We start from the raw sequence: 12,806 nt of genomic DNA, 5'->3' as shown, positions 1-12,806 counted from the left end.
CCAACCTTTTACGGCTAGTTCTATTTCCGAACAGTGTGGTCAAAACAGGACTATATTCGCCTGCTGTTTGTTGAAGTAAATGAATAAATTGTAAGACACTGGGCTTCTTAACCTGTGTGGATCTCTTTGGCATGTTGTCATTTTATTTTTAAAAGAGGCACACGGCCTTAAAACCACTGCCACAGAAGAGGCCGCATCTATCTCCACTTGGTTAATGATCAATGTAATTCCCCTTGGTTACCCATCTCCAGTAAGGTAGAAAGACTCCCATTTTCACTAGTTGAACGGCCTAGTCCTGCTACCTATTAAGTGGGAGTTTGGCCACTGATTTCAAAGGCAGCAGTATCTAACTGCCAAAATTTCATATGTCTTTTATCAACCTTTAGTTGTACCTCAGTTTATTAAAAACATGGAACATTTGTAAATGCTACATAGGCAACTCTTCCATGTATCAGGAGGAGAACAACAGGTGGCATCACATGTGCTCTGTACTAACCTAGCCAACTGTGCACTCTCCAGGGCTGTCTCTATCAATCGATGGCGGAGTGTGATGAGTTCCAGGAGTCTGGAGAAGATGTCCAGAATAAAGGCTTGTTTTATTCTGCCTTGCTTCTTTTCTTCATCTGTTCCTGACTCTAGTGCTAACATAGCAATATCCCGCACAAGGAGTGGGTCTTCCAGCAGTGTGTCTGCAAATAACTGCAAGAAAAAGAAGGGAAGGGAGATTATTATTAATCACATTTGTTATGGGAATGCCTAAGGGTCAACACCAAGAATGGGGCCTCATTACTCTAGACACTACATAAAAGCAGAGTAGATGGTCCCTGCCTTGAAGAGCTTACAAAACAAACAAGACAGCCCCTTGGTGGGAGAAGGGATATAACACACATACAGTACCAGAGTGAACAATGGGATGGTGGCAAACAGGATGTTAGTGCCATCACTTTTTTGTTGTTGGTTTGGTGTGTGGAGGGGAGTGGATTTACATAGGAGGGGATAACCTAAATGGAAAGAGAAGGGAAGGGTGAAGAGGGTAAGACTTAGCCTGGGATAACTAGAGTGACCTAAAGAGAGTTCTCTCTCGTTTACCACCTGTATGAGATCAAAACCAGGCCATCTGAATTTAATCCTCTTCCCACTGAAATCAGTTGGGAGTTTTGCCATTTACTCCAAAGGTAGCAAGACTGGGCCTTTAAGGGTGATAAGTAGTTTAGACCCAAAATACAGGCTTTGTTCAAAGGATTGTACAAAACCTGGCCCCATCAATAGAAATGTCTTTGTCATCATTATTATTAAAATGTCAACATAAAAGAGGTGTTTTGATGCAAACATCTCCTTCCAGAGTTGGAAACTCAAAAATCAAGAATACCGTGCTAATGCACAAGGGACACAATGCAAAAGTGACTATAAGCAAACATTATAATTGGACAATGTCACTTAATTGTGCAAGATGAATGTAATGTAAAAATATAATCAAAGAGCATAAACGAAGAAAAGTAAACTAGATTTTTAAAAATCTAGTTAAGTTAATAAAGGTTAGAATTATGCATATGTGCCCCCCTCCCATGTTAAAAGAACATTACAATTGCAAAATCAAGTACTTAGACATTAGGAAATGCAAGAATCACAGTTGACCATGGAGTCTTCATTCAACCCCCCTGATTGTGTGAAATATGATATAGTCTTTAATTATATGATCACAGACTATTTCCCCCTTCCCCACCCCCTCCACAGAATCCCTGCCTCACTCAGTGCACAGGATGGTCAGTGCTCACTTAATGAACAACTATTCAATATTTTTGTTTTATCCTCATTGTTCAATGTGTGGCCCCGTGACTTTAAAAAAAAACAAAACACAGCACACAATTCAGACCATGCACTGAAAAAATAATTATTAATTTCCTCACAGGCTTTTGTATGGCACTCACACTAATCAATTTATTTTCACAATGCCCCTGTGAGCTGATGGGATGGTATTATCCCTGTTTTACAGATGGGGAACTGAGGTACAAGGATTAAGATCTAATGTATCCACTAATTGTGAGTGCCCAATTTGAGATACCTAGGACCTGATTTGTCAGAGTTTGTAATATTATATAATACTTTATATGTTCAAAGCATAGCCCCATGGACTTCATGTGCAGCTGAGAGTACTCAACACTTCTACAAATCAGAGCCCAGGGTTTCAAGTCAGGCAGCCAGAAACTGAGGACACACAATAAGGAAAAGTGTGGTTTGTGTGACTTGCCAAGCATCACACAGGAACTCTTTGCCACAGGCAGGGTTAGAATCTAATCCTGCAGGTCAGCATTCAACTGCCTTAAACACAAGACTCTCCTTTCTCTTCCTGCAATCCCCTGCTGCATTCACAACGCATCTTACAACTTTTTCAACAAAAGAAAGAGGGGTCCTACAGACAACAGCTTCCTTTACTACACAACGCTCATTCATCCCTACAGCATGTCTGTTCTGTGAACTGAATGAGGCAGGGGCTCTGTGGGGGGGAAAAAAAGTGTGTGATCACGTAATTTAAGATTGTAACAAAATGTATAGGCACAAGGGGGACAAATGAAGGTTGAACAAGCAACCTTCATTCTGGCATTTCCTAACTTTTGAGCACTAGACTTTGCAACTTTAATAATGTTCTTTTAATGTAGTTTGTGTGTAATTTCCTATGTGTTTTAACAAGCAAAACTGAAAAAACAGGCTCCATCATGTGACATGATATTGATACCCACATGTTCATCAGCAGGACTAGAACCTTTAGATCCACCACACAGACCTCTGCAACTTGTTCTGGGGGCCTCTATGCAGTCTAAAATGCAAAAACCAAGTGTCTGGGAAATTTTATTTGAATGTGTGTGATCCATCGAATAACTGATAGTCGCCATAGCTTGTCAGCCTGTATGTGGACTAGTACTAGAGTGAAGATAGGACTTTTGCCAGTGGGTTTCACAGATATTTGCTGACAGCAGAGGAATGGTGAATCAAGAATCTTGGGTTCCACTCTAGGCTCTGGAGGAGTGTGCGCACTAGTGGGCACAAACTCTTGTGCCCCATCCCTTTTAACTTGATGGAGACAGTCCTGTCTACCCAGTCCAATTCACCTCACCAAGCCAATCCAGTCTCCACTCCTCGGGCTTCTCATTCCAGCCCCCAGTCTCCACTCCTCAGGCTTCTCATTCCAGCCCCCATCTCCATGCCTAGTAAGTCTTAGGCTTGGTCTACACTGGTGGCAGTGTGTAGGATATGTGTAGCTACACACATAAGTGAAAGGTTCTGGCAGGGGGAAGGGGCTGAATCCTTTCCCTGAGGCAGGGAAAGGCTCCAGGATTGGTGAGGCAGGAGGACATGACACTGCTAAAAACAGCAGTGTAGACATTGGATGCACTGCTTGGTGTGTAGAAAGCAATGTAGGGTATAGATTTACTTGCCCAAGCAGTGCCTCACCATCTACACTGGTATTTATACCCATGCTAAGGGTGTGTGTGGTATATGTATTCTACAAGCCACTGTAAATACAGACACAGCCTTAGTTTCACTCTCCTGACTCTCTGTTCCAGTCTCCTTGTTCAGTCATTCCCAGTCCCTCTCGCCCTCCCAGCTCCTTGTTCATCCAGTCTCAGTTTTTCCCCTGCCCCACTGGTTCTCAGTTCCAATCTCCCCCATGCAGATGCTCCATCTCAGTTTCCCTCTCTCCCCCCAGCCAAACTCCATTTCCAGTTTCCACACACATACACTGGCTCCTTCTCCCAATCTACTTTCCCTACACCCACCACAGGTGTGGCTCATCCCCCATGCATTCAAATCAGGCAGCTTCCTCCTCCGTGCTGCCTGGGTGAAGCAGGGTGGGGGTCATTGAGAGCACAGGAGAGACAGACAGTCTCCTTGCTTTCATTTCAGGTACCTGGTTACAGACCTGGCAACCCCTCACAGCCCAGAGCTTCAATTGCAGGGACAGTCCTGCACAGCCCCAGTGTGGAGCATACACAGTGCAGACAGAAACCAGAAACTGCTAAAATTTAAGAAACCTTGACTGAGCATGTGTGAACTATAATATTTCACAGCAATGACCAATAGTCACTTCCCTGACACAAAGGCCACGCCCCTGCCAAATTTCAAATCCCTGCTCCAAAGCATGGGGGTACTGGAACTTTTAAAAGAAAAGATCACCAGAAGTTTTTTTTATTATTATTGTTTTTAACATGAGCAAAAACAAAGCATTTCCCTTAGCCTCATTTTTGGATATTTGGTTAAAAAATTTCCCAAAAATTCAACCTGAGGCCGACACCCAGCATGCGAAATTTCATCCCAGATGATTAAAGTTTGGTGAAGTTATAGGCAACAGAAAATAGGATCTTAGAAATAGGACGTGTTGGACAATATGAATAGCGGGCAGTGTTACCAGCCCCATCTATAATAATATTTGTGCTTACATCTAACCTTTTATTACTAATAACTATTAAACTGTACACACAGAGTAAATATAGGCCCAGTTCTGATCTCAGACCAGTTTTATGTTTGTGCTTTTTTTTTTTACTTCAACCGACTATCCTTGATTTATTATGTTTCATTGGTATGAGATCAGAATAAGATGCTCTTTTTTCTTATCACTGTGCCTTTAAGTTGGGATCTTTTGCATACAAAACAGACAAAAAAGACTTTGACCAATGTATAAATTCCAGTAAAATAACTAAACCAATACTAAAAGATTGTAAAACTAAAACATTATCCACTAAACAAAGAACATGTACTGTATTATAGCACCAACAAGATCTTTCTATCCTTACAACACTTACTCAATTGGATTTACAAGTTACAACAATTCTCACTTACATAAAAAGCACAAATTGAACCTACATCTTTCTGAATTTGAGAGCTGTATGAAGATTCAAGCTTTTCCATGGTCAGCCATTCATCCACTGCAAGCCGAAGTACTTGTTTTTCTAGACTAGTTGCCTCACTGGGTGTTTTTGGTCTACAGATGCTATAGAACTCCTGAGAGACGTACTCAAGAGCTTTCGGGATTAAAGATGCCAGGCCCAGGGAAGGGTGAAACTCCAGCAAGTAAATGTTCTTCAAAGTAGGGCTTTAAAAAGAAGTGACATTCATTAAATTGGTGAATTTATTGGAGAACATGCTCACCACCGAAGGAAAAAGCTCCTATTTTATAAGCAATTGGCAAGACAACTTTTATACCGGTGCAGTGGATGCTGCTTAATAGCAATCCTTACATTAACTTCCAGTTAACAGCAACAGTTTGCTGGGAACCCATCCCATCAACTTCAGTGATAATAGGATTTGGATATCAGCAATGGCATGCCGCTTATTGAGAAATATTTTTGGAAGAAAGGCCCAGGCCACTGGAAGGTTTGTGGGGTTCAGCCAGGGAAGGAAGTCCTGGGATGCGCCTTCTCTGTCTGCAACCTCACAAACCTGTCTGTGCTTGGGGACCGCAGAGGACATAAGGGGCTGGAGTACCTGCAACCCTGCCCAGTGGGGGAGCCCCTGCTGGGGTCCTAGTGCTTCAGGCTGGGAGGGGATGCTGTGGGTAGGGCAGCAGCCTGGTGTGGGGCTGCAGCCCAGATGCCAGGGCTTTCCAAAGGGAGCAGGGATGCTGGGGGCTGACAGAGCTGCACAGTACCTCTCCCTGTTGCTGCCCTATTCACAGCTTCCCCTCCCTGTGGAAAGCCTCAGCATCTGGGCTGCAGCCACCCTCCCTGCCCATAGGCAGGTTTGTGGGGCCAGTGTTTCCTTTCCTGGCTGCAACCTTGCAAACCTGCCATACGCTTATTAGCAACTGCTGGATACTAGCTACTTTTTGCTGGCAAGTGAGGAGCTGCTAATAAGCAGAATCTACTGCATACATATTTGGTATGCCACTTACGTAGCACTCAAAAAAAGCTCTGAACTGAATCCTTCTGAAAGTGGTAGGAATAAGTGTATATTGCAAGTGATTAGTGCACAAACTACAATGACTTTAGCCACCAGCTAGAAACTAAGACTTCCATAGGCAGAAATCAAGCAGTTCATCTGAAAATGAAGTAGAAGAGTTAATTTAAAACAAAAAGAATTACATCTGTAAGGAACTGTAACGTCTTTATTTGTCAATGAAAGTAGAGAATAAATTGAACTTCACCTTAAACCGAACTTCACTCACTAAGCAGGGGGTTGGGATGCCAAATCCAAGTGAAAGTCAGAAAGGGTGGGAACAAGTACTCCTACCTGGTGGTGCAGACTCTGTTTAAAGGGTCTTAGATACATTTGACCCTCACCCACCAGTGTTTAAAGACAGAGTTGATTAGACTCAATTGAGAGTCTTTTGTTACTTCTCAGTGATCACTAGAGCTGTAGGCACTGATAATCTGATCTAGGAGCTAAGCCTTAGATCTGGTGTGGGGACAGTGTAGTGCGAAAAGACAACACAGAAGAGGCAGCAGCCGTGAGGTTCCCCATTACCAGTGAAATCGTTAATAGAACCGGGCTCAGTGGTGTAACCTCAGCCTCACAGCTAAAGACAGCAGAGGGAGCAGCTGCAAACAGAGGCGGAGGCACCACTCAACTCTCCACCCGAACACACGACTAGATTCTGAGAGTTCACCGACCTTGAACAACCAACTGTTAATGGGGTGCAGCGGAAGTAAAGAGACATTCATCCACTGGACTTTCATGCTGCAAGGAGGGAAACTGAGGCAAGGGACTACTGCCCAAGATACTGTGGGGAAAGCATTTACTTATTGTTTGAATACTTTCAAATCATTGTTGTGTTTTCCCAAATTAATGAGGAGTTCCCTCTCCCCTTAATAAAAGTTCTCTCTTGTTATACACAGCTTTGGTGCTTGCAAGTGAGGAAGTATTGCCTATTAGAGGGACGCAGGGTGATGATCAGTTTTCCCAGGTTTCTGGGTGTGGACTCGAACCAGTTCTGTTTTGCAATGTTAAGAGGAACCCCTAGACATTGAACCCAGCCCTTATTACTGCCACTGCCATCTAGCAGAAGGTAATATCCTGGCACTGACAAAGCTACAACAACAAATAAATAGTCATCCTGAAAGTGGATTTTTGACATTATTACAACATACCTCTTATAACTGGGAATATTAATTACCCAATACAATGCAAAAATGAATGAATTAAATCCACTATCAGGAAAAAAAACACTTTTCTTGTTCAGATGTCTCTCTGACAAACCATAGAGTGTATTAAACAGTAAAAGTCCTCACATGTTAATCTTCATTAGATGGCCCTTCCTCAGACAGTTACAATTTGGGATCCAGCACCTTAGACAGCAAGATTCATTATCTGAAGACAGAAGTCAATTACAACTACTAAAACATAAAACTTACTTCCAACAAGACTGGCTGTATTAAATTACTCACCAACTGTTGTTCAGAGAGATAAGTTGCTTATCAATTATATTATGGGGAAGTCCAAATACATTGATATCACCTGTCTGATCTTTTCGCCAAATCTTTTGGACATATTCCCGCTGGGCATCTATCTGGAAATCAGTAATCAAAACATGATACGAGTGTCATTAACAAACAAAACTCAAAACAGATCTATGAATGTTCAAGGCAAAACACAAATTCTCTTCATTTAAATATTTTGTTTAGTTATTAATTGAGTTATATTAGGATTGTTTGGGCCCTAAATGTTGATGGCTCACAATTTTCTTTATTAACAGTACTACTAACTACAATAAGTTCTTATATGGGGTCTTCTGTCTGAGGATCACAAAGCACTTTATGAACATTCACTAATTAAGCCTCCAAACTTCCACTTTGCAGACTGGGAAACTGAGGCACAGAGAAATGAAGTGACTTGTGCAAAGCTAAACAGAAAGTGTGTGGCAGAACTCAGAATAGACCCCAAATGATGACTTCATTTTGTACTTTAATCACTTGGCAAGGCTTCCACTCTCTTCACAACTATCTGACATACCTTGAAGTGCATTTTAAAAACAAAGTATTATTGATTTTTGTTTACACTTTCTTCAGTGGTGGAGAGGAGCAACATCAGACACTCAAACATGAGCTCTCAGTCTCCCATAGCATTAGTGTGACCACAATCTAATTTTATTTTTTAAATTTCCAGAGTTTGCTCAGCTTTTCTTCTTTTTGTCTCCAATTTCAATAAATGAAGTCTTTTAAAGTGTGTAAATTAAATAGAACTCTGCAATCTTTCCAACATTCACTTTGTGATTTAAGTGCAAGTCTCAGCTTTCTGCTGTTGACTTATGGGTATTTAATTTATGGAGCACGCATCCAATTTCATTGTTAGACTAATACTGAGAAGTTACAACCCAACTTAAACAGAAGCACTGCAAATCTATACCCAGTACACTTGAGGCTTCTTAGTGAATCGAAGTTATCAGTTCAAGTATCAGTTCCACCCTCCTGTTCTCCCACAGAATATATTGTAAACAAACCCTACTTACATGTTGGTTGAATATCTCTCTCACCAGCTGCAGCTGAAGCCTGAGGCAGATGCATTCCTCATTGTAAGTGTTCACAAAATACCTGAGGCTGAGATCAAATCGTGGGCGTTTGTGCATGATGTCAGTTATTGCTTGGGCCAAAGCAAATCTTTCCTCAGTATCCAGAGCATGCTGGTAAGCCTCAAAGTAACCATCTAGAAGCTGAAGGGATATTCAAAAGTGAGTACACGTAACACGGACTTGTTTTCCTTTTTACTAGGTAATGGAGAGATTTCAAGTACGACAGAGAGGCAAGCAAGACCAGACCAGACCAGTAGTCTGTCTAGTATGGTATCCTGTTTCTGAAAAAAGCCAATACCGGAAGTTTAAGACATTTCTACAATAACCTGCCCATGTAAGAAGTTTCTTCCAAGCCCCAGGCAATTAGTGGCTGGTTTATGTCCTGAGGCATAAAGGTTTTATTTATATGAAATTAAACACCCCTTAAGAGCTTCAGAATCTTTAATGTACTTCTCCGCATGACATCCCTGTGAGATAAGTATTACTATCCCCATTATATTGATGGGGAACTCGGGCAGAGAGGCTACTCAACTTGCTCTAGGTCCCCCCTGTGGCAGACCAAGGAATTGAACGCATTTCTCACAAGTCCTAGGCTAGGGCCCTCACCACTGGACCATGCTAATTCCTCAACACAAGTAGACTAGTATTATGCCCCTGCCAAGCTCCATGCCCTTGCCAGCCTGAAAGTTCCAGCCTCACCTTGAGACACCATATATTCCTATGTGGCAACGGCTGTCACACATACTTTGAATTTTTTGAAAATATTGTGTATCAACCAATTTAAGAAGTGCAAAGACAATGAAGGGCTAATATGATTAATAGAGACTTGCTGAGATAAACAACTGGATATAGGTATACATACCCCTTCTACCACAACAGCAAATGCCCATGGGGTTTCTGAGAGTTCTTCTATTTGCTAAACTCTCCTTGCTTGGCACACAGAAACTCCCCTATCCTCTCTCTGATGTTATGATGTGGGAGAGGGGCTGTGCTGGGTAGAAGAATGAAGTAGAAATGGGCGATTCAAGTGTGTCAGAAGGGCCTTTACTCTGCTTTTCAGAAGCATCCATCAATGCTTCCTTGAACTGGGCTTTATGCCCTCACAATATAGTGCTATCACCACTCCCCGCTATATAAAATTATTATTATTATCATCATTATCATCATCATCTATTATTTGTATTACTGCTGTAGACATGGACCAAGACCCCACTGTGCTAAACACCGTACAAAATAGTTTTAAATCATCATCCTATAGGTCTCTTATTCCATTCTTGTCTCATCTTAGTCTTTCAAGGAATGACCATGTGTATTCATTGGTGTTCTTTCTGTACAGTGCTCTTGCAAGCTATTGGCTCTTCCCTAAATTCTGTTTTTCCAACTGTTCTAGTGAACAGCAAATCACGTAATGTCGATTTTTGAGTTTGCAGTACTCCAAAATTCAAATGAGAAAAGGTTCTGCTCTATCTACAATCCAGCGGGTATGCTTGCTGAGAATGTGAGAGAGACTTTTATATTAATCCATGGCATTTCATTCACTGATAACGTAACTGACAGAAGAATTAATATTCAGCAACAACTATGTGATGCAACACATGAACATTTGTTTAGCAACATTGAAAACCATCTCTATCGTGTTCTCTAATATAACCAGCAGTAGCAGGTTGTATCAACTATATGAATCTTCCATATTGGAAGATTAATAAAAATAAATAAATAATGAATTGGAGATTAACTGGTCTGTATGAATAGTTTTCAGAGTTTCCACATCGGGTGGGGATGTACCTGACATTTATTCTCTAAGAAAGCAGCTTCACAAGTCCAAATGTCAAGTAGCACCGCAAATCGATCCACAGATGCATGCGTCCATGCTAAGAGGTTGTCATCCCTGGATTGATGGTATGTTACGTAGCCTAGAAAAGAAAGTGAACAGTTCAGTAGATGTTGGTGTTTTTAATGGGAGACACCTTTGTTTTAAGATCTGTTTAAGTACACATGCACACACCCCTCTTCCTAAGATAAGGCTACTATTGTACTTCGTTTCTGCTTTAAAAAAAACAAACAAACAAACAAAAAAAACAACCACACTGGTCCCTAATTTCTGGGATTTATGACAACACTTTGGGAAGCCCATGGATAGTGCTATATGCACAGGGCAATCTTCTACATCCTCTGATGTCCATCACCAGGTTATAGAATGAGATAGTTGAAAGCATGTAATGGAAGACTTACTTACAGATACTTTTGAAGATTAGTATCAACTAGAAAAATTTTAAACTGCTGACTTTATGCCTCTTTTAGTCAGTCAATTTCAGCATCTCCAACTGGTCAGCAGCTCTTATAAGTGACTAGTCTGAGGGGACTTACACAAGAGACAACACAGAAGCAGGCCAAGATAGGTTTTAGAGTAATTTACATATGCCAAATTTTCTGAAACTTGACGTCACCCTATTTATTTACAAAAAGAGAGACTCTGTTTTACCTTTACCAGGGAATAGAAGGCCAGACAGCAGATTTAAAATTCCACAGCTTCTGGAGGCCTCTATGCAGTCTAAAATGCAAAAACCAAGTGTCTGGGAAATTTTATTTGAATATGTGCGATCCATTGAACACACACATTCAAACAAATGCTGTTTGGTGTAAAGGGAAAAGAGGGATGGGCAATGTTTGGGAAACTCCAGGTAAAGAGGCATAAGTCAGGAGAAGCCCAAAGAGGTTGAAAAGTACACTTGTTAGTTTGTCAGAGGATTTAATCTTAGTTGCAATTATCTCTACCTCCTCACCCCAAGACCTCAGAGCTCACAAAGGAAACCCGCGTACACAGCAGGAGGCACAGTAATGCAGAGAGCTCTTCACAGTGCTGAAACCAGAGTTTTACTTTCAGAGGACTTCTTCTTAGAGGAAGTCAATTGTAGTTAGTTTAACCCTTGGTGTGAAGAAAGGGACAAAATATTGGTGTGCACTGGCAGCCAGTAAGACTCCTCCAACAAGCAATGATTCCAGCTGCCTGGTTACGGTTTTATTTCTTAACATATGGGAGAAGCAAATCAAAAGTGTCTGCATAGCTCATAAATTGCCTGCCTAGTTAGTTTTATTTATTCTCCCCATTTGGAAAGGATGCTATTACATTAAAAATGTAGTTTTCTTTGTCAACAAAAGATAAATACCATAAAATGGTCTGAAATACTCAACTTCCTCAGGCCAAATTCAGCCCTAGTGCAAGTGGGTGACACTCCACTGGCTGCACTCCAGCTCCAAATTGCAACAACAGTCCTTTATTTTGATAACTGGACAGGACAAGAGGATTTTGAACCCAACACTGCTGTTCCTGAACTGGCTGAAGGGGTTACCATTAAAGCATTTATTGCCTACGATAGCAAAGCACTCTGCCTCCTCATTACACTCAGTTCCTGTTGATCCAGTCACAGAGACTGGAACTAGGATCTTTGGCATGTGAGCGTAAAGAACTAGGAAAAAAATAATCCACAACGGGCTGTGCATTCATGGACCTCCGGTGAGATAGGAGACTGAAGATTTAAGCAATTTATAAACACGGATGACTGTCCTGATCTGGTATGGCAGTTTCTCTCTCTTTCAGCCTCCTGTCTCCCACAGTGGTCAGTACCAGATGCTTCAGAGGAACAGGGGTTCTCAAACTGGGGGTCAGGATTCCTTAGGGGTTTGCGAGGTTATTACATAGGGAGTCGCAAGCTGTCAGCCTCCACCCGAAACCCCACTTTGCCTCCAGCATTTATAATGGTGTTAAATATATTAAAAAAGAGTTTTTAATTTATAAGGGGGTGGGGGTCACACTCCAAGGCTTGCTATGTGAAAGGAGTCACCAGTAAAAAAGTTTGAGAACCACTGGTTTAAAAACCCCTGCAGAAGGCAGTTATGAAGTAACCTGCCCACAGGGAAATATTTTTCCTATCCCCTTCTCCCCCTACATTAATGCTTGCCTTATGCCCTGAAGCAAGATGTAGGTAACACCAGCTTACTAAAAGCAGCAAAAAGTCCTGTGGCACCTTATAGACTAACAGACGTATTGGAGCATGAGCTTTCGTGGGTGAATACCCACTTCGTCGGATGCATGACTACATGCATCTGACGAAGTGGGTATTCACCCACGAAAGCTCATGCTCCAATATGTCTGTTAGTCTATAAGCTGCCACAGGACTCTTTGCTGCTTTTACAGATCCAGACTAACACGGCTACCCCTCTGATACTTGACACCAGCTTACTAAAGCTTCCCAGGCTTATTGCTATCCATCAATATGTGTCACTGATTTTTAAAAGGTGTGTATTA

At 41.6% G+C, this 12,806-nt stretch overlaps 1 protein-coding gene across 1 annotated transcript in view; it reads right to left on the bottom strand.

The window, feature by feature from the left end:
- Positions 1-12,806, bottom strand: part of LOC123366263 — a 130,237-nt gene that overhangs the window by 89,489 nt on the left and 27,942 nt on the right. The window contains exons 18-22 of the mRNA XM_045009538.1: positions 10,286-10,413; positions 8,441-8,641; positions 7,380-7,501; positions 4,861-5,089; positions 497-699 (exon numbers count right to left, since the gene is read on the bottom strand). Of these exons, the coding sequence (XP_044865473.1) occupies positions 497-699; positions 4,861-5,089; positions 7,380-7,501; positions 8,441-8,641; positions 10,286-10,413 (883 nt within the window). The remainder of the gene's footprint in view (positions 1-496; positions 700-4,860; positions 5,090-7,379; positions 7,502-8,440; positions 8,642-10,285; positions 10,414-12,806) is intronic.

Source organism: Mauremys mutica, chromosome 3, assembly GCF_020497125.1.
Source record: "Mauremys mutica isolate MM-2020 ecotype Southern chromosome 3, ASM2049712v1, whole genome shotgun sequence".
NCBI classification, from domain to species: Eukaryota; Metazoa; Chordata; order Testudines; family Geoemydidae; genus Mauremys; species Mauremys mutica.
This window is presented reverse-complemented; position numbering and strand designations above follow the sequence as displayed.